The 22,542-nt window shown below is 41.5% G+C and overlaps 1 protein-coding gene across 1 annotated transcript in view; it reads right to left on the bottom strand.

The window, feature by feature from the left end:
- Positions 1-4,647: 4,647 nt before the first annotated feature.
- atp2a3 (ATPase sarcoplasmic/endoplasmic reticulum Ca2+ transporting 3) overlaps positions 4,648-22,542 on the bottom strand; it is a 48,780-nt gene continuing 30,885 nt past the window's right edge. Inside the window, exons 9-21 of the mRNA XM_062433796.1 lie at positions 19,675-19,763; positions 18,455-18,557; positions 17,113-17,244; positions 14,873-14,989; positions 14,539-14,757; positions 13,664-13,999; positions 12,399-12,619; positions 12,096-12,298; positions 11,064-11,149; positions 10,477-10,610; positions 9,714-9,831; positions 8,539-8,656; positions 4,648-8,346 (exon numbers count right to left, since the gene is read on the bottom strand). Coding sequence (XP_062289780.1) covers positions 8,303-8,346; positions 8,539-8,656; positions 9,714-9,831; positions 10,477-10,610; positions 11,064-11,149; positions 12,096-12,298; positions 12,399-12,619; positions 13,664-13,999; positions 14,539-14,757; positions 14,873-14,989; positions 17,113-17,244; positions 18,455-18,557; positions 19,675-19,763 — 1,920 coding nt within the window. The 3' untranslated portion in view covers positions 4,648-8,302. The remainder of the gene's footprint in view (positions 8,347-8,538; positions 8,657-9,713; positions 9,832-10,476; positions 10,611-11,063; positions 11,150-12,095; positions 12,299-12,398; positions 12,620-13,663; positions 14,000-14,538; positions 14,758-14,872; positions 14,990-17,112; positions 17,245-18,454; positions 18,558-19,674; positions 19,764-22,542) is intronic.

Raw genomic sequence — 22,542 nt, 5'->3', positions numbered from 1 at the left:
ATGGAGCAAAAGTGCAGCTAGCGCCTCTACTGGTCATATTACTGTATTCATTTTCGAATTGACAAAAAAACTCAAACGTCTCAGTAATTAGTGAAGGTAAGCAGAGCTGATTGTAGAGGGTAACACTCTAATCACTGACTCCACTGTAGCCTATTAAACATGTTGTAGGGAATTAGGTCATCAGTTATGGCCATCAAAATCAATGTGTTTTTACCTTGTTTGTTGTGCTGCATCCTGTTTCTTCATATTCAGGAGCTGCATACATTTAGAGTGAAGAGCCGCCCAGTGGAAAAGCTGTCATCTCCCACTGTTAGACAATGAGCAGGTGAGATTGGATTTTAAGGCATAAAAGAAATGACATCACATTGCTGGGTGCAGGGATTCTTCCATGTGAGAGTGTTGTGTTCATTTAATGTGATATTAGATACGCACTGTACCATTAGAGCTGTATTAGTCATTGAGAAATATCCTGAGTTGATATGTACATTTACATCAGTCTCCTATGGTATCTTTCTGGTATATTTTGGCATGTGGAAGTGAAAATTAGACAAATACTGTATTGATTTCCCCACTATTTATATTAATTAAAGTTCCCCCCTTCACTCAAAAGTGTGTTTTTCTTTTTGTTCCTTCAGTTGGATGCAGTGAGCCGAATGATGTGTGCATGAGTTTGTTTTCACACTCATCTGCCGAAGAGGGAATTTTTCTTTGTCCTCACCTTAATCTTAGTTTAAGGCGTGTACCAATCACATCTACTTTGGATGCCAGCAGACATTTTTCACAGCAGACACTTTGATATGTCAAAGCAGGAAAAACACTGGTGTAATTAATATCATTAATCATGGCTGAAACCTATTTAGTGTTCCAAATTCAAGATGCTGGTACGGTGCTTGATGGTTCACCAGTACAGCTTCCTTGGACGAATGGATGGAACTGAGCCATCAATCATTGCATGTGTGTTTTACTTGCTGTGACACGTAAATGCCTGCTGTCAAAAAAAAGTCTATCGTGGTCCAGTTTGTAACTTACACCAGTGTGATGTGGAAACTTGAAGCCTCCAGTGCACAAACACTGATAATGGACTTGAAGACATTTGCATATTCATAGATCAGGGTTTTTAATGAGGCAGAAGGAATAGATGTAAATGAAAGTCATTAATCACACTTGTTTGTGGAAAAATCACATCTGACACAAAGTATTATCCAAAGCAGAGTATCATTTAAGTCTTATGTGTTAGGAATCTTAAAACTTTTAAGAACACACATGATGGTGCTCCATAATAGGCATATGATCACTATCAAATAACAAATGAAAAATTCAGCATCTCCCTTTTTACCGTGCTTCCTCATTTTTCACTGGATCTCGTCTGAGCTGTGTGACAGCAGCGATGGATCATACTGCACAGCGTGATGATGACTGAGGACAGACTATAATCTAACACACTATAGGCTGCTGCACATAAATGATGATCGTGGCATGTGGCCAAAACTCTCATGAAGGAAAGAGGATGAATTGTATGTCGGTAACATGCGCTGACAATTCTAGCAGGCCTGCGTCAACACGATTCAGTGTCTGAGTAAAATACATTTCATAAAGCCACAGAACCAATTAACCCCTTTTAATTCCAAGAAGCACTGTCCTCCATCTGAATGTTTAATTGAGCCTTAATTGAGAAGATGATGATGTACCACATAAACATTGTTATTTTATCTCATCACAGCATGACAAAAAAAGTGCACCTGCTGTTCTTGGACACTTAAACTTTGAACTACACACCACTTTCAATCCTGCACAGTATATGCTGTAACCCTGCTGTAACTTGTGGGCCAAAAAGGTAGTGGCTGTAGTGGGTGCTGTAGCATTAGAGAGCACTCTTCCTGTCGCAGCCTTGGGGGAAGTTCATAGCAAGTTCGTTTAGTTTCTTGGCAACAGTTTCAGCCTCACAGCACAAGAGTGACTGACGCCATGGGATAAGGGGCAGAATGTCCTCCCTCACGGCAAAATCACCCCCCAAAATAAAATAAAAAATCCAGCCTTTTCTGTCTCAAGGCAGTCCTCTAGATACGTGTCCACACAGAGTTGCTGCACAGTCAGTAGCCTCTGCTTGTTCTCATATGAGTCATACAGCGTGGTGCAAATAAACCTCAACACAGCCTTGTATGTGCATGGTTAGACCGGCCACAGCAGACTAGTTTATTGTAGGCAATGATGTTTATCAAGGTTCCTCCTGCTTGCGTCCCCGGTTCAACAGATGTTATACTTTTAATGGCATCTTGTGTGGGAGTCTTAAATGAAAGCAGAAAGCATTTATCTTTCTTTGACAAAGGTGAAGATTTCAAGAGATAGAAGCTAGAAGCAGTAGTAGAAATACATGAGTCATATAAAGAGACAGAAAAACAGAACAGTTATAAAATAAAATAAAAATCATTATATGGCAAAGAAGCAAACGCTCTGTTTCCATTATGCTTTAATTCCAGCTTTCTTTCTGCAGACTCCTGGATTATTGACATAGAGAACATCCACACAGGCTGTCGTGTGCATCTGACAGATTTACAGCACATTAACATGTTTTGCCTGCATTGTTGGATCATTACTTTGCTGTTTCTTGTCATCCAACTCAGTTTAGCCTTTGTTTGTGCTCGTCATTTTAAGACATGTGCCTACAGTAAGCCCCTAGAGGCGTATTTCACCTGTACGATCTTGCCCTCTCTCGTGTCTTATCAGTGTTTCATCTCCATGTAACTGCACACTCACACAAATATAGTCATTGCCAAATAAGTGCTTTACCACAGGCGGTTTTCATGCTCGTGTGCATGTATGAAAACAGCAACAGCTCTGTAATAGAAGCGGCCTGAATATTAAAAATAAACATATTTAATTGATGTTTCTGTAGCTTAAGCAGAGCATCCAGGTCAACCAGGGGAAGTCTTGCATCCTATCATTACACACAGTGTTCATGCTGATATGCAAAGAGATAGCAGATGTTTAAACCAACACCTCTGTTTCCTCACCAAGAAAGTGCGTAACCTTTCCGTTGCGTCAAGTTTTCCCAGCTGCTATCCTTGGCCTGTGTGTTTATGTGTGTTTCACTGGGACGGAGCCCCTGCTGACATCCCTTATCCTGCATCCCTCTGAGGCTCAGGGTGGAAATTGCAGGTTGATACTAATGAGATCCTGTTCTATTCTCCCCACAGCCCTTGGGATCCCACCTTCACTGCAGGAACTTCCCCCTGTAAAGGGTGTGTGTGTGTCATTTTCACATGTGAGATCTGAGGAAGCATGACAAAACGCTCATGGCTGTGTGGTAATAACAGGTAGTATGTGAAGGTGTTTGGGCAGTTGGTTGAAATTTCTAAATGCTGGGTGCACGTTCAGCCAGTGTGCACGTTCAGCAAAGTGTGCACACAGCAGTGAGTCTGTGTTGCATGGAGAAGATCAAACAAACAAACTGGACAAAAAACAGTTCCCTCTTTGACTGTTCCACTGAATTGTGACCGAGACGCTTCATTTCCTCCTCTTGAGCAAAGCTGAGTGTGTTGGGGTTGCGGGTTTGACTCTTTGGTTTTTATTACGGAACACAACTCAGTTCACACTTCTTCTGTGTGCGACTTGATGATATTAAACATCCAGTCATAGCTGATGGCTTTATACAGTACATGCATGGAGAGTGGTGTAACACTGCCCCCTGCTGGCCCAAAGAGTTCAATGCACACACTGTATGCCAGCTTTTCTCCACTGATAAATGAACTTGTGCAAACTGCAAATGCATTCACTGAACTTTGAAAACTTATATTTCTCTTTTTTTCTCTTAGTTTTTTAATTTTTAATTTGGAAATAACACTGAATATGCAGAGAAACACAAATTTGAACTCTATGATCAGTATGACAAACTGCAATTTGAGCAATGTGAGGTTTCTTCACACTGTATTGCAGCAGTTCATCAGTGAACTCCATCCAACACATTACACGGGCTCTGTTTCTGATGACAGTGAGATTTCTTTTCAGTTTGTTATTGGAAAATTGATAACTTTACTACTCAAATCTCATGTCCAGATCACGCTCACATGCCTGTGATTATATCATATCCCTGCTGCCATGCCAAGACCGGATTTGTTAAAAAAAACAAAACTATTATCTAATGTGTCTGAACAGCGAGAATTTTACAGTATCTATGATGTGGTTCAATGAAAAATGAAAGGTAAGATATGGAGCAGTTAACAGACAGTCTCAAATTGAATGATCCCTTTATTTTTCTGTTTTTTGCATTACCTCTATGTGTTTGCTGGTATGAACTTACGATGTGAAGCTGAGTTTTGGTTGCAGTATTTTCTTTTAACACAACAGTATGTTCATTTGATGACAGCATGAAGAAGACTTGGGACTTGTTGTTTTGCAGTTTGGATGTTTGTGTCACCTATTATCATAATTTTCTTTCTAACATGGGAAAAAAACAGTATTTTTCTATTTCCTCTAAATGGTATCTAGCTATTAATTATTCAGGATAATCCACAAAATGTCACTGTAAACACTTTCCTTTGAGATTGTTTTTCTCCAGTTAAAAGAAGTGGCAAAGAAAACTGTTCAAAGTGACAAAGGAAATATCACATTTACTGTATTACATGAAAAAGAACACAACCTCTGAATAAATAACAAGATAAATAATCTTTATTTCCACGTCTTTGTCATTTATAAAATTATGTGTCCACAATTAATATTAACAAGGCAATACAGAGAATCCTTTTATTTTCTCAGAGGTGGTACTCAGGCTCTAGAGACTGGTTACTTGTTTGTATAGACAGAGAAAAAGGGAGCTGTTGGTTAGATGTTACCGATATGAACTTCATTCCTCTACTGTCACTAAGGATGGTTATTCTTCTAAAGATGGTAAAAGACTTTGAGTACCGTGCCGGAAGAGTCAACTTCCCAAAAAATGTCATACCCAGAAGGATTGTCAGGGGTCTCTAGAGCCTGCATCCACATCAAGCCCTTCAATGTACAGTCATAAAACTTCATAACCCAGGATTCATCACTGCTTATCTCTCAGTGTAAACCATACACAGTTCATTCACAAATTCTTGAACATTCTCACACCAGATAACTATCACTGACATGATCAGCGTCAATTAATTAGCGTAAGCATGATTCTTGTCTATCTTAAACATGGTAACATCATATTCTTTCCCTACAGTAAAAGACACAAAACCCCAGCAACTGTAAAAACCAAACGGGAACATTTAAGAAACAACCTTTCTATTCTATGGAGAAAAAAAAAGAGAGAGAAAGAGAAAGAGAGAGAGAGAGATCCTTAGATACCATGTGCTCAAAATAAAAATAAAAATGCTTTCTCGCAAGTCTGTCTGATGTTGGTAAGTACATTGATGTAAGTTATCAAAAAATTAAATATTATATACTGTATAGGTTATTATTACAGTAACAAGGTTCCATGCGATCATATTCTCATCTTCTGTACAGAGTTGAGGATTCAGTAGTAAATAACAAGGCTATACAGACCTATAGTGCCTGGTGGCCAGAGTGCCAGCATGTTACAGAGCCATGGAGACATGGGACAGGGACAGGTGGTCTGCTGGTCTGGACAGAGATGCCACATTCTCATGTTCTGTGTTCAATCTAATTCAAATCGAGGCTTTAGTATAACTTTCCCACAATCTGCTTCTTTTACTTCTATTTAAGTTAGTGATTGCCATATTGTGAATTGCCAAGAATCCTCTCTTTACAAGCCCCAGAGAACATGTGGAGCTGGAAATATCTAGACTTGGTAATGTCATGTTGTCCAAGTTTGGACACTTAATCTACTTGAGTGAGGAAAATATACTACAGAGGAATAAAATAGATTCATAGATTTGTTTGTTTAAGTGGATTTTCCCTTAGATTCTAAACCGTGCTTTGTTGGAAGCAGGTCTGGAAGCAAGAAAAGTGAGAAAACTGTGTCAATAACTCAGTAAATTGAATTTAAAGAATGTTTCAATCTCACAGAAATCTTCAACAGTTGCCTTAAAGATCTCTGTGATTGAAACATTGCTTTATTAAATTCATCAAAAGCATCTGACACAGAGTGCAGATCCAATTTCCATTTTTTCTCCCTGTAGGTGTTTTTGATCAAGTACCTTCTTTTACAAATGCTTTTTCTTTTCTTTTTTTAAATGTGCACACTCTCCTCTGTCCTATTCAGATACGACAAAAGACCAATAGTAACCACTGTGTCAGCCTGACCCAGTCCACATAGCACCAGGGCCCACACAAAACCCATAATTAAGACTTAAAAGACACAATCCAAACCCCGTGGGTTCATTCAGTCAAATACATTATTATTAAGTCATTATAAAACAATACCCAAGTGAGTCGCTAAAGCACTGAGAGAGCAGGAGGAGCTGAGGGAGAAGCGCACAAAGCACAACATAAAAGGGTTTCCTATTAAACAGGCCACTGACCAGGTGGACATTCAGAGTCTTTAAGACCTCAAGTGATCAGTATTGAATGAATCTCAGTATTTGGGCACGTATGAATGAGGGTGGTGGGGGTGGGTGAAAAGGTAATTAAAGGCTAAAAGAGACACATTCATTTTGACCACATCTTCAATGTGGAGGTGCAGTGGGCTGTATGTATAAGGCATGGATGTTTGCTGTGCTTAATATATAAATGATTCATGACCGAGTGATGTAAGACTGACACAATCAAGCAGTTCATTAGCCGTTCCTTAACTTACTTTAACTACATCATCTGTGCCATTCAAAAACTGAAAAGCCTACCAAGTCAAATTAGACCGATTAATTCAAGTAAGGCTATGTGCACATTCACCTACTGTAAGCACTGGTGCAGTATTAGAAATAACTGAATAAATTAAAGGTAGATGAGATCCTTATTCTGCCCAAAATGTCACGAAGCATCATCCACTTGTTAAAATCTATCTTTAATTTACTCGATTGAAATAACTTGCCAGGATGATTGACAGCTGAAACTCCAATGGCAGCGCAGCAGATGGGACATTAAGGTCAGGCCTAATAGGACCAGCCAGGAGGACTGGCTGACAACTACACTGCTGATATGCTGGTTTGGTTGCTGTTTGACTCGTCACTTCTTTTTTTTCTTTTTTTTTTTTTTTTCTTTTCCTCTTTCCATTTTTTTTTCAGTTTTGCCAAGTCTGCAAGCTGACCTCAGCTCCTCGAATAAAGAGCTGAAGGAAGCGGCCAAGCAGCGTAAAGCTATTCACACCTTTAGGCGGAGCAACATCTCCACACCCAACTCAAGAGCCCGATGAGTCGCCACCCGGGCCCACAGCTGCCTCCTCAACAGCGAGAGAGAGAGAGATGGAGAGAGAGAGGGAGAGAGAGAGAGAGAGACAGAGAGAGAGAGAGAAAGACAGAGAGAGAGACAGACAGAGAGAGAGAGAGAGAGAGCGAGACGGGCAAGAGGAGAGTAGTTGTGCGTAAAACACGATCAAACAGGAGTTAGATGTTATGTGGTGAGGGCGATGATGAAGAGCGATGATATATTATTGTGTTGTGCTGATGAGGCCGCGCTCCTACTGAGCTGGCTGAGATTCGATGCCAGTAGTGTGGGTGACAAAAACCTGGCCAGCCTCATGAGTCGGATGTTGTTTTTTCTCATCTTCCACGTTCTTTCTGATGCTCTTCTTTTGCCAGAGTGAACGCCAGTCTCTCTGCGGTCTTCTCCGCAGCACGCTTCGCCTCTCAATCTCTCTTTCGGTCTTTGTGCTGATTTCAAAACACCCGCCTCCCCTCCCCACCAAATCCCACCAAGTATTATCCACCTCCGTTCCCCTGTCCTCCCTCTCCTTTTTTCCTCAAGTCCAGCTACTGCACCACTATGTTTGTACTGTACAATAAAAAAACAAAAACAAAAACAAAAAAAAAGAAAACAATGAGCAGAAATCTTTGAAAAGCGGAGCTCTGGGCAGTTGTATCTTTTTTTTTTCCTGCGGTTGTTTCTTGCTCTCGCATCTATAACGAAATGCCTGCATCTGCCTGCTCTCTCACACACACACACACACACACACACAAACACGCACTCATTTACTCAGGCACTCATACAAAGCCATGCTGGCAAGAACACGCATGCTCTCTTTTCTTGCGCACCCATTCTCATGTAAGCCCTGCTCAATTCTAGTGGTGGTTGTTGTTGTTGTTGTTGTTGTTGTTGTTGTTGTTGGACATGCAGGAGTGGGGGGGAACGAGGACAGGGGAGAGAAAAAGGTTTTTAACTCGTTAAGGGAAGAGGAGGGTAGGCGTGTGTCTAACTGTGTGAGTGTGTTGTGGGAGAGGTCTTAGTTCTGCTGCCATCTCCTCCGGTATTTCTTCTCCTCATCACCTGCCGGGGGGAATAAAAATAAATCGATTTAGAAAAACACAGTGACTTGTGTGATTAGTCTATAGCTGAGAGTTTCGACTGGGGAGAGAAGAGGACACAAAGAGATGGAAATGGGATACAACATTTCAACCTCATAACATCATCATAATATTTAATGGGTGGTTTATTGGAGAACTGAAAAAGAAAGTGTACCTTCTAGATGGTTCCTGGAGATGTATTTCAGTGCCTCATCCAGGAGGATGACTGGGATGGAAATCTTCAGGACCACGATCCACTGGGACCAGCGCAGAGGGGTCACCTGGAAAATCAACTGGGGGATGGAAGCGATGGAAAATGTCAGAAACTCCTCCAATAACGCATCAGATACTAGACAGCATGTTTTCACTCTTGGAAGTTTTTATTTTTTATAATATCATCTGATTTGCCTTCAGCTATCACAGTGTGCACTCCACAGTTAAACAGACATTTGCCTATCAGGCGACATGCTGTCTAATCCTCTTGGCAGAAGATGTTGGTGCTGTATGCAGCCTGTGAGGAAGACATGCACATGCTACTCAGGGCTGCTTAGTTGGGTAAGAAAAATGTTCTTATCTGTTTTTTATTTACAGATGTTTATTCTAAAAAGACAACCAAGACTAATCAACAATAAATGCTGTATGAGAGTAAAACATTATTTATTGAGTTTAAAGTTTGGGATGGGGTTTGGGATCTCTTGAGAAGGCAGCTGTATCTAAACCACATTTGAACTGCAAGTCTTCTTCACAAAAGGTTAATCCATCCATCCATCCATCCATCTATCTATTTTCTGCTGCTTATCTGGGACTGGTGGCATTAGGCTGAGTATGGAAACACACACACACATCATTGTCCCTTGCTACACCCTCCAGCTTCTCCTTGGGGAATCTCAAGGCTTTCCCAGGCCAGGAGAGATATGTAATCCCTCCAGCATGTTCTGGGTATGTCCCGGGGTCTCCTACCACTTGGACGTGCCTGTTACTAGGGGGAGTTGGCCAGCAGGCATCTACAGCAACAGAGGCTCAACAGAGGCTCAACCCCCCCCCCCCCCCCCATATTTCTAACCTTATCACCAAGGCTGAGCCCAGACACTCTCCAGAAGACACTCATTTTGGCCGCTTGTATCTGCGATCTCATTCTTTCAGTCACTTCCCACAGATCATGACCATAGTTAAGTGTTGGAAACTAAACCAACTGGTAAATTGAGAACTTTGCCTTCTGGCTCAGTCCAGTAGTTGAATCTGCAATTATTCATAACTGCTACACTTTTTTGACCTCTGAAACCAAAGCTACACCCTCTGTGTCAGTATTATCAGCATGCATTTTTCAGAGTCTACAACTGTCTCACTTACCGGCAGAGGCTCGACGTAGAGGATGAAGAAGTGGAGGGACAGAGAGAGGATGATGGCTCCAAGTAGCCAAATATTGACCCAGGGAGGCATCCTGACCAGGGACTGGTTCTCAGACAAACTGGCGGGAAAAGGGTTTAGTACATCAAAACATGTTGACAATTCAGCTGCTCAACTTGACTTTAAGGACATACATGGAAGTGATTCCATGATGTTGCAAAGATCAGACGAAAAATATTCTGGCAAGCTCACAAACGTCAAGATTTCATTAGTTTGGAATTTTACAGCTTAAAAAAATGAGCTGACATTTAAGTGTATCTAACACTCAATGCATCATGCAAGAACAGGTCTCTCTTTTTTTTTTAACCTTTGCAAGCAGCCATGTAAACATGTGTCCCCCCCCCTGTCAGTTTTACTGCCTGTCTTGGCTTGGGATATGATGCATTACTCCATGAGCAAACCCTGGCAAAACTTCTGTTTCCCTTTCTTATTGCTGTTCTTCTTTTCCCCAGAAAGCATGATTCAATTTCTTAAGATGTGTTGCTTCATTTGATTCATTTTCCACATTCACTAAAAGAAGAGTATAAAATATATCTCCATTATAACCAGCAACATGAAGTATTTCAGCAGGGAAAACAGTTGATTTTGTGCATTTCTGGCATGGTGTTATCTCTCAGAGGCTGTGTAATACTTTCTCAAAGGGAGTGCTGATGACAGCTGTGACATTTAAGTGTTTACCCAGCCATCACAACATAAGATGACTGACCTGTTGAGTGCATTGAACATTTCGATAGTGACCAGCACAGACAGGGCCATGGTTGTAGGGTAGCGGGATTCAAACACCTCGCAGTCTATATCCTTGAACATGGGGTTTTCTTCGGTGCACTGCATGAAGTGTCTCTGCAGAAAAGAGAGAGACAGACGGAAGTTAGTGTGTGTGTGTGTGTGTGTGTGTGTGTGTGTGTGTGTGTGTGTGTGTGTGTGTGTGTGTGTGTGTGTGTGTGTGTGTGTGTGTGTGTGTGTCTGTGTGCCTGCATGTGTGTTGGCAGGATGTCACCAGGACCCCAGCGACCTGGTTTGATGGAGCTCGGATCTGATGGGGGAACAGCTGCAGAACATTGGCCTCTTTCCCACCCTGTGTGCAATCAAACCACATGGGTCTTCCCTTTCTATTTCTGTCCGCTGATGGGATCGCCAAACATAACTGTGTCCAACAGCGGGGGAATGTAAAGGAGGCTGGGAGCGGGTACATATCAAAACATAAGGAAAAAAAACCTATTCTCTGAGGACAGGACTGTGCAGCAGAAAAACAAAGACAGACAGACAGAGCAGAACAATGTAGTTACAACTCACCAGCTGATAGAAAGACACTTGTGGGCCTTCTTCATCAAACAGGTACCACCATGTGGCAGCACTAACTGTTCCAAGACCCACATATCCTGCAGGAAAAAACAGAGATTTGTCACAGGTGCCCAGCTGTACAGAAAAAAAGGATCAAAGTCAAACATTACTATACCTAGATAGATACAGATACAGGTAAGAACAGATAGATTCCTTATCCCAGGAAGACTGTATTTCTAAACTACTACAGAATATATACTACAGACGAGTTTCCTAATGACTACATTGTGAGATGCATGCACACACAGATGATAGAAACAAACAAAAATGAGTTTTTATGGAGATTAATGTGTGGAGTGATTTTGTGCCTTAAAGTGCACAAATCCAAAAGTAACGCACATAAAATGTTCAATATCCTATGCAGGACAGCTCCTTATTATCCTATAATGCTTCATTAGCTATGTGCATGAAATGATCTGGGGTAATAAGGTTGCGGATGATTTTGTGCCGGTTAGCAAGAAACACCTGTTTGAAGGAAAGACAGCTAACACTTTTACCGTGTGTTTATGGCACTTCGATGGATTTGTGCAAATGTTTTCCAGGCGCTATGATCAATGCTTGGGTGAACAGCTTGATGTGCATTTAGAGCTTCAGTGTGCGTCTTGGTGACAGCTGATAGAGGTGGGCGATTGATGGCATTGGATGGAAAATGCATCAAGTCGTTACACTCGTAATGTTAGAAAAATCACTAACAGGTGTGCTGAGTCTCTCTTCATTATCCCCTGAAGCTGATAAATAACAGCTAAATCCTGTTTTGACAGTTTTCCATTAGCAGAACTTTGCCTGAGTACACTGTAGGCATCTGAGATAAAAGTTACACAGAGAGAAACATAAGACATCCAACGACTAGTGCCTGGTATATTATGATGGTAAACAACAAGATTTTCACATTAACATCCAGAATGAGGGTGTGTCTGTGCTTTAATGTTACGTAATCTCACATTGATTTACAGTAATTTAAAATCAATTGAACACTAATGCTACCTCCAATGGCCAGGTATCTGAAGAAGAGCCAGCCAGAGATGAGAGGCTCCTTTGAATTGCGGGGAGGTTTGTCCATGATGTCCAGGTCTGGGGGGTTAAAGCCCAGAGCAGTGGCAGGCAGCCCATCAGTCACCAGATTTACCCACAGCAGCTGGACTGGAATCAAAGCCTCAGGGAGACCCAGGATAGCTGTCAGGAAGATGCTGCAGACAGACAGAGAAGACACACACACACACACACATATCAGCTGAGGACATCAAACCAAAGGTTAAGATAGTATCTCAGTGCGTTTCTGTCGCTCACCAGACGACTTCTCCCACGTTAGAGGAGATGAGGTATCTGATGAACTGCTTCATGTTGTTGTAGATGGCTCTGCCCTCCTCCACGGCAGCCACTATGGTGGAGAAGTTATCATCAGACAGCACCATCTCAGACGCAGACTTGGCCACAGCCGTGCCAGAGCCCATGGCGATGCCGATCTCTGCTTTCTTCAGGGCCGGGGCATCGTTCACACCATCACCAGTCTGGGACGAGAAAATATTGTTTGTGCCATTAGTCCATCAGAAACCATGACTCATAAGATGACTCATGAATTTGAAATTCCTGATTATGGGAACATTCTTCTGCTATTTTTATCTATCAGATTGTAACCATACTAGTGGGCATTAGCATAAACAACTAAGAGCCATGGGTTCATTAAGAAACATTTTTATTAGCAGTAAACAGGAGGTGGTTTTGTGGACCCTGCAACAACACTAAGAACTAAATTTAGAAAGTTGAATAAACATCTTTGAGGAATAAAAGCTCAGATAACTGATTAAGAATCCACAAACTGATATTTTAAGTTTTTGTTACTACTGCTGCTGCAAGTTGTTGACCCTGAAAATATTGAGCACACATTACCATTTTTAGGGATTATACTCTAACCAGAACTGAGTCTAACAAACTAATGATGATTGATAACTGCAATCTCATTATAGAAAGTCTCATTATCATAAGAGATACAGACAGGATTAAGCTAAAGCTGAGCAAGTGAGATACAGATCTGTCACGGCAGGACCCAAAGCGGCTTTGCACTGCGGTGAATGGTGGAGTGCGTCTGACAGGCAAATGGTGATACTGTCTCCCTCCCTCCCTCCCACCCTCCATCTTTCCTTCCAACCCTCCGTCCCTCCCTCCCTCCCTCCCGTCTTCCCTCGGATCAATCCCTCTTCTGAGACGTGTGTCAGATAGGAAGCAGCAGAGCGGGCCAGAGATGACAGCTTTTGATAGCAGTGTCTGATAGAGCAGCCTCAGTGAGACTTGAAACATGTCACACCTCACTGACCTCTTCTCATGCATTCTTGACAAGTCATTCACATAACGCACGGTTGAGGGGAGGAAAAAATGCACTTCTTTTTCTGCCTTGCATCAGGCATGAATAAATATATGACAAAAGAAGTGCACATCATATATGGTAAAGGGTGAAGACCGTGTGTGGAGAGATGTATACTACTAGTTAAGAGTTACTTAGAAATGTGAGTTGATGAGACCATGTGACCCGCTAGAAATTCATCCCTTCTTCTCACCATAGCAGTAATCTCATCGAATGATTGCAGATATCCGACGATCTTGGACTTGTGAGCTGGTTCGACGCGGGCGAAGCACCTAGCCCGTTTGACAGCTTCTCTCTGTGCATCCGGCGGGAGATCATCAAACTCGCGGCCTGTGTAGGCCTTTCCCGTCACCTCCTCATCCTCGGAGAAGATGCCAATACGTCTGCAGATGGCCACAGCTGTGCCCTTGTTGTCTCCTGTGATCATGATGACACGAATACCTGCCTCGTTGCACAGTTTCACTGAACCAATCACCTCCTTCCTGGGAGGGTCGAGCATGCCCACGCAGCCAACGAATGTCAGGCCCAACTGAATAGAGAAAGGAAAAAAAAAAAGAAAGATAGGGGAAGAGGGATTAGGTTACACAGAACTATATCTAAAAACAGAATCTAACTCCAGTTCCAAAGAAATGGATTTCACCACTTTTACTGTTGTGTTGCTGTTGGAAACATCAACAGATTGCATCCTACAAAAAGGAAATGTTCCAGGGAAGGAGAGCCGAGTGTAAAAGCTTAATACTTTAAGAGGATAAAGGTTTAATCACTGCTGTGATTCACACTGAAGATAGACAGCAGCAAAAAGGTATAGCTGAACATGAAGTCAACCCCCCTTAAAATCACAAATCAATGGTTTGTGTACAGATTAAACAAAAAAGGGATGTTTAACATTTTATATGAGGTGCTGGGAGGCAGACTTTTTTGGAAAGTGTTTCTCTTTGCCTCCAGTCTTTATACTAAGCTAAGCATAAAGTCGCCTAGCTCCAGCTTCATTTCTAAGGTGAACCTATCTGAACACCACGGACTCCTTTAAGCTAAATATAAGATGTTATCATGGGTCGGGTCCTCTACCTCATACTGTGCAAACTTGCTGGAATTCTCCAAGTCCATCTCCTCTTTGCGTGGCGGGTTGTCATGGGTAGCCAGCGCCAGGCATCGCAGGGTGTCCCTGCCAGTTCCCCATTCCCGGATCTTAGACAGCAGTTGTTCACGGATGGCCGGTGTCAGTGTCACCTTCGCTGTTCCCACACGCAGGTACTGGCAGCGTTCAATCACACTCTCCGGAGCACCCTGTGGGATGAGATTGACCCAAAAGAAAAATGTCAAAAAACAATAGATCTCAAGTGACAACAATGATAATAAGTAATTCTATCTGTTAATTTGATATGATCTGATTCATTCATGCCTTGATGAACATTTTGCTCTGGGAGCCCGGCTTGGTCGGGGTGCAGTAGACGGACATGGACTTGCGGTCACGGGAGAACTCCAGGGTGAACTCCTTCTTCATCAACTGTCTGATCACCTGATGGATGAGCAAGAGGGAGAAAAAGAATACAATGACAGGGAGAAGAAGACGAAACTGACAAAGGACCAGAGCTGGAGCTAAATAGCCACATTCGTAGGCAGTTGTCAGGTCAGCAGCCGGTGGGTGACAGAGGTTTGGCTGAGCTACTGACAGTTGAAGGATCCCACTTTAGACCGAGCACTCAACTGCCTTGTCATGATGTCTGCCTGGTGCCAGTGGGAGGCAGCAGCCAGATGTCTGCCTACAACAGGATTTGATGTCATGTAGGAAAAACTAAACTTGAAGTATATGGAAAACAATAGAAACAAATGCTAATGAGATGGCAGACTAAAAAATGTATATAAACACAAAACTGTACTACTGTATTATCTGCATTTAGTGTCACGTCTTGTTCTACCAGCAGGTGTCCTTCTAGTTCAGAGTCTGTGCTGATCCCATAGCACACGACTGAGACTGAGAGGTTAACGTTGATCATGCTCTCTGCACAACCAGACGGCTGTGATGTACACGCACCCTGTCAGGGGGCTTCAAACAACCAAAGGATGTTCTAAAATCTGTCAATGTGACAAACCTTTCCTCTCCATCTCTATCTGAAAGAGAGCGCAATGGGAGTGTGTCTTGGCATGGCATGGTAGGAATTATTCTCCCCCTCTCTGTTCTGTTTTCTACTTGTGTACGCCCAGCAGATATTTGGAAAATTAAGGTCATCTCATGTGAAATTACTCATCGAAAATTTGCTGAGGATGCATGTTATTATTTGTGAGCAATGTCCTGCATTTATTCACGAAACAGATGTACTGGACCAGTCCAGAGGTATAAATTTAAACCAGAAAACATTCTATCAAACATGTGCTTCTCTACTCGTCGGTCACTCATCTCATATGAGACTCCAAAGTGTCACTGACAGCCTTTGCTCTGCCTGGAAGTGAAACCAACAGGGATTTCAATGACCTTTATCTACAGTGGAGCGAAAAGGCATTGATGGTGGCTGATTTCGTCACAGTTGATGACAGACCCTATTGTTTGCGATGTAACACCGACATCAACTCACTGATTTTTCTAAAACCAAGACATATTCTCATTCAACACTTTCCACAAGGACCTGACATGTTCATGTACGCTCTTCATTTGTGCAGATAGATCTGAAGTCAATGCAGCAGGCAGGAATATTATCTTTTAAAAATTACAATCAAAATATTATACTGGGTGTCGTCTGTTTAACTCTTAACCAAACAATCACAGGTTCACACCCTGTAGTCAAAGTTGTGTCTGTCAACAGCTTTGTGCCTATCAAACAGTCCTAGGGTAAGACATTGAAATTTGACCTGTGAGTCATTCTGGATAAAAGCCGAAACAATAATTGGATGTAAAATATCATCTTGCACAAATAGTTATTAGTGGGGACACACTTATGTCGTCCCCTGTGCAATGCATAACCAAGCAGTGTACAGTATGGTGTACTAATTATAAAATGTACAGTATGGTGTAATAATTTTACAGTGCACAGTATGGTGTAGTATTTATACAGTGCACAGTATGGTGTAGTATTTATACAGTCCACAGTATGGTGTAGTATTTATACAGTGCACAGTATGGTGTAGTAGTTATACAGTGCACAGTATGGTGTAGTATTTATACAGCGTACAATATGGTGTAGTAGTTATACAGTGCACAGTATGGTGTAGTATTTATACAGCGTACAATATGGTGTGGTAGTTATACAGTGCACAGTATGGTGTAGTAGTTATAGTGTACAGTATGGTTTGGTAGTCATACAGTGTACAGTATGGTGTAATAGTTATATAGTGTACAGTGTGGTGTAATAGTTACAAGCAGAGACACATTGGGTCATTATGTTGTCCCCTGTGCAATACATAACCAGGCAGTGTACAGTATGTTGTAATGAGAGGGGTAATTACAGTCCCAGTAGCATGTTCATGCTGAGGAATACAAAGCATGTCGCAAATATAGCAGTTACTGCATACATGTTGCTCACTATATAATACAACAATACATATTTGAACAGACTTGGTTTAAACACCTCACATCCAACATTGATTGCACATCAATACAGAGGCAAAGACACAGCAGGGTCTCACACTCCTAAACATGCGACTTACCGAGTTGCAGGCCCCGGCACGTTCCACCTTGCTGATTCCAGACAGGTCAGTCTTAAAGACGTTCATCTTCTCCACCAAGGTGGTGAGAGCAGTCTCTGTGGCTTCACCCACCTTCTCATAAATCCCTTTGGCCTGGGAGAGAACAGAAACACTGTACATCAAAACTTGAGTCCCGATTTCAGTTTTATTTTTTATAGAGGCAGAGTCGCAGTAAGAATTTGAAGAGTGATACGTCCTATTTGTCACAAGTCATTAAATTCAGATAAAAATCTGAGGAGAAACAGACTAACGACTAGCCACCAGCTCAATTGTTAAACCAGGCTTTCTGCATTGTTCACCAAGTTAAATTTAACTTCCAAGCTGTATGTAACAATGATTATTTGTAATATCGTTAATAAATTAATAATTTAATGTCACCTGGAGCCAGACACAGTTACAAATTAAGTTCATGTAAGCGTTTGGACACTAAAACTGAGCTGCTGTAGCGAGCAGTAATAACAGGTCTGATGGTGCTGACTGAAACTCCACAAAAAGTGACACTCAAGACTCTGAATACCTTAAAAGGCTTTGTTTGAGGGACCTGAATTCAGCGGTTTTTAAAGACCTGCACAGACCCTATTAAATATGAACAACCGTCTTTAAAATGGCACAAGAATGACACTTGAGTAAAAATGCCGTGAGCAATTCTGCAGGTAATTCAGCGGCGCCTCTACAAACGTTTGAGTCATACATGTGAAGTGTTATAAAAGGTGTACGCTCGCTAGAGATGTGGAGTAGGTGAAGCTGAAGCAGTAATAGCCTACCACACATCATTTGTTTGTGTGACAGAGTGCAGAGAGCAATAAAGCACATCTCTCCCCCTTAAGTGCACAGACGCTTTGTCCCTCTCTCTTTTTCCTGGTCTAGCACACTTTGATCTCAGACTCTTTATTAAAGAAAAAAACATACAAAATTGGGCGGAAAAAAACGACCATTTACGAGAAGAGAAAGAGTTAGTCTGGGAGGATACATGGGAGTTGAGAAGTGTCTTATCCTTGGCCTCTCTCCTCAGCGTGGTTACCATGATACCATGGTGATGACAAAGAGGTGAGAAAAGCAATCCAAACCAGAGAAAAAGATCATACATCAGAGTAAAATTAGCTCAGCTGCAAGAGAGAAGGCTCTCAGTAGTGTGTATGTGTGTATTCTAGTGCTACCTTTTATAGAGTCATTGCAGTGTGTATACATAGGGAGTGCGCAATGAAATTTGCAATATATCCTTCACGATAACATCTGTTTTAGAGCTGGCAACTTAAATATAACAAACTTTACTTATAGAATCATATGTATGTGAGTTAATGACCTCATTGTAGTCCAGTGAGGAGTCATTGCACATGGAGCACACGGTGGCCAACTCCAAAAGTCCATCATAGTCTCCACATTGGATAGGCTTGTCTCCTTTCATTCTGTAGAGAAAACATTCACATACACGAACGTCACTCACAACAGCAAAACACAGGGGAAAAGACAGTTCGCTACACCTGAGTCACAGTAAACCTCATCAATATTTATGAGCGGGTAAGGCTTTAAGTTGTTTAGCATTCCGAAGTTTACTGCAGAAACTGTGGTTGTACAGTAGTAAACAGTGTGTGTGTGTGTGTGTGTGTGTGTGTGTGTGTGTGTGTGTGTGTGTGTGTGTGTGTGTGTGTGTGTGTGTGTGTGTGTGTGTGTGTGTGTGTGTGTGTGTGCGTGTGTGTGTGCGTGAGAGAGACATAGATAGAGTGAGTGTGTTCCTGACAAGCAGCACTGACTGCATGACAACCATGGATCCCTTCCCAGTAGAGACTGCAACTGTTGCTAGCGAAGCTCCCACACAATAACCCACACTCTGCTGTTATGAAATCGACAGGTTCATGCAGAGTCAGAATGCTGTACTCACCAAACAGCAAAATAAATAACATGCCCAGTGAACTGTCATCTCCCACCTAATGACTACCCACCTACCTGTATTCCTACACAAGCATTTTTTTTTTTTTTACTTCAGATTTTTGAAAACAATCACCCTGACATGGCAGAGTGTAGGATCGCACAACTGAAAACCTCATTTAAAAAATCTTGTGTTCAGTTTATGTGCTCACATTCACCCTTCAACAAGTACAACCAGGAGAGTGTATCATGTTGTGATTGTACATGAGTGTTACTGAAAAAGTATTTTTCTTCAAGTAATGCACACGTCAAGGAATTGTTAACAATTTCCCCTTGTTATCACAGAAATTGCCATAGCAACCCAAAAAGCAGAGTTAGTCACATTTTTTGGAAATCATTATCTCTGATGAAATATATCCTGGACCCCAGCCCATCTTGTGCTTTGCTTGACTAATTCCATTTATATTGCATCTTGTTTTAATGATAACAATTCAGAATTTCATCAAAGCCAGGAAGAAGGCTTACAAAAAAAAAAAAAGAGTGAAACTATGTAAAAGTGTAAAATGCTTTGGTAAACCTTGGAGATCACACACATACTTCTCATTTAATGAGGTATCACGTGAGCAGACTTAACATCTTAGAAGTGTGAGTACTCACGCTTGTCCATCAGGGGCATATGTAGAACCAGTGATGGAGAATTCATGAAGGGAGCAGCTTGAATCATCTGCCTTGTCGGCAACAAACATCTGGAGAGGTGAGAAGACAGAGAGAAGCAGTACAGTTGGTTAGTCTGATGCTGGGTTGCTCCGTGTGTTGTGAATGCTCGCCACTCTATAATAGATACGATGGTGCCAAGTGAAAACATCTGTATGAGTCTCTGCGGAGCGGTAAAAATATCCCGTTTTTTTAAAGATAATTTGTGCTGGTTTTGCCTTGTTATTGGATGGTTAGCAGTGAGGAAGCAGATGGGAGACAGGGGGAGAGAGGGATGGGTATGAGATGCAACAAGGGTCACCTGCTAGAATCGAGCCACGGATGTTTGGCTGAATAAAGTAAAATGAGGTTTTAAAAACAAGAAGCAAAACTCTCCTCTATTCACATTGACCTCATAGTAACCTCCAGTAGAATCATCATTACAAAAGCATGTTGAATGCTCACATAGTCTCATAGGCCACAAGGGACACTTATGGGATAAAAGTAAATGACGAAACATGGTGTCGGTAGTGCATGTTAAGAGGAGGTATATGTCAGGAAGGCCTGCTTTAAGGGAATTATAAAGCTTAGACTATTATATAAGAGGTTAATTATCAAATATTTCACTTCATGTAAACTGGTCTTTATGGGCAGCTACATGGGTTAAATCAAAAGGTTGTGAAGCATTATGAAAATCAAACAGGAAGCACTCTGCAGGCTAGTAAAAGGGTCACGACCAATGTATTTAAAATCTGGAGTGATCCAGAGTCAAGAAATCCCTCAAACTGAAAGCTTTTCCACTCTCAGACAATGATGACTTGATGTAAAGCTTCATCAACCACCGGATACGTTTGAGTTTACTGCTGGAAAACAAAAGCGTAAGGAGAGAGAGCTGGAGTCCCAGAGCTGTCCAAAGATTTGCTTTGTTGGCTGCATTGTTGGCATATCTTCCCCCTGAACATCCCCCAGAAGGCTGGTTCATGATGCACTGGTAAAAGTAATACATTGATAAAAAAAAACAAGTGTTGAAGTGAGTGTTGTGGGTAGTGGTTTATAAGAATAAGATACAGCACCATTTCCAGTCCTAGGCCTCTCTGTCCATCAAAACAGCTAATCTGACTGTCATACACAATCTCACTGACCTAGACCTCCTTCACCTTCATTAAATTTTAAATGTTTAATATCATGACATTTAACTTCAGCAAACTGTAAACATGCACACACCAAGAGAAAACACCACTATGACCCAGCTTAGCTCTATTTGAGACTCTATTAAATCAGTCTGATTGAAGACTTAATGAAGCAGCCATTTGGTTAAACTTGGCTTCCTTCTCAATTCTTGTTTTAGTGTGTGTGTGTGTGTGTGTGTGTGTGTGTGTGTGTGTGTGTGTGTGTGTGTGTGTGTGTGTGTGTGTGTGTGTGTGTGTGTGTGTGTGTGTGTGTGTGTGTGTGTGTGTGTGTGTGTGTGTGTTTCACTGACCTACAAGCACCCATCAATTTAAAATGGAACACTAAAATCGATGGCAGAGCTCAGATGAGAGGTAGTTGTTGTCCCTCTAGGACATGAGCCTAAAAGGTACATTTTAGCCTTTTAATGGAGTAATTATTCCCTAACAACTCTGCAGCAACAGGGTTATTACAATTAGTCTACTGATGTAGTCTAGTCTGGACAAGATGAAGCACAGCTATACATAACTGTCATACAGAAGCCTGATTATAGTCTTTGTGAGATTATAGCTATGCATATGTCAATTTACCTTCATTTACCTCAATAAACAGTAGCTGTAACAATCCCATAACCCTGTAAAGTTAATGTGTAGGCCTACATCCAGGAGCAATACAGTATCAGCCTCCTTTTTGTCTTCTGTCCTGTGGCTCCCCAGTCTAAATCTTTCAATGCCTCTGTCTTTCACTGTGTTTCACCGTCTCTCTGCAGTATCTGTGGAACTCAGCCAGTCCAACCAATCCTGTGACGTCACAGGTTATAATACTGCAAAGATAGTGGCACCCTTGCCTGTGGGGTTGCTCTTTGCTTTTAAATGTACTTTATATTTGTTATGTTTGTTTAATACTTTTTAAATAGAGAGTAAACTTCATCGACGTTCCATATCCACTTTAAGGTCACCAAAGTTGTGATTCATTCTGTGGGGAACATGAATGTTTATAACAAATGTCATACCAGTCCATCTAATATTTGTTGAGAGTTCTCATGCAAACCTACAAATGTCAACTTCATGGTGGCACTTGAGGAAAAGTCAGAAGATCACCAAAGTCATTAGGATTCATCCTCTGGGGACCATGAATATCTTTACCAAATTTGGACATTTGGACATGGATTACCATCCATATACAAATACAGCTGGCATGACTAAAAAGGTACTTGAGAAACAATGTTAAATGTTAATGACTGACTTTTTCACTGCTTGATTATGTGTCTGACTTCTAAAAAAACAGCAGCAAAGGGAGCATTGGAAAAAGGATCTTGAAATTCCATCCATTAAATGTTCACTAATGTTCCTTTTTTTAAATGTTTTAAAAATGTATTGTCTGTGTTGATTTAAGGAACCTTTAAATAGCTTTGCCCTTCTGCTCAGTTCATAACTTCACAAAAATGTCATTTGGCTCAGTGGCCTCTGCTAAACTATTCTATAAAAAAACAATGTCCATTTCAGGACACAATAACTTCCACAAAAACATATACAGTACACACAAAGCAGGAACTGAGAAATATAATAAGGTTGTTCCATGGTAAGTGTTCTCTCACTATCTGATCCGCTGTGGTCTCCAAGGAAACAAGCCACAGTGTGATCCATGTGACTCAGTGGTAGTGGC

Source organism: Scomber scombrus, chromosome 14 (genome assembly GCF_963691925.1).
Source record: "Scomber scombrus chromosome 14, fScoSco1.1, whole genome shotgun sequence".
NCBI classification, from domain to species: Eukaryota; Metazoa; Chordata; class Actinopteri; order Scombriformes; family Scombridae; genus Scomber; species Scomber scombrus.
This window is presented reverse-complemented; position numbering and strand designations above follow the sequence as displayed.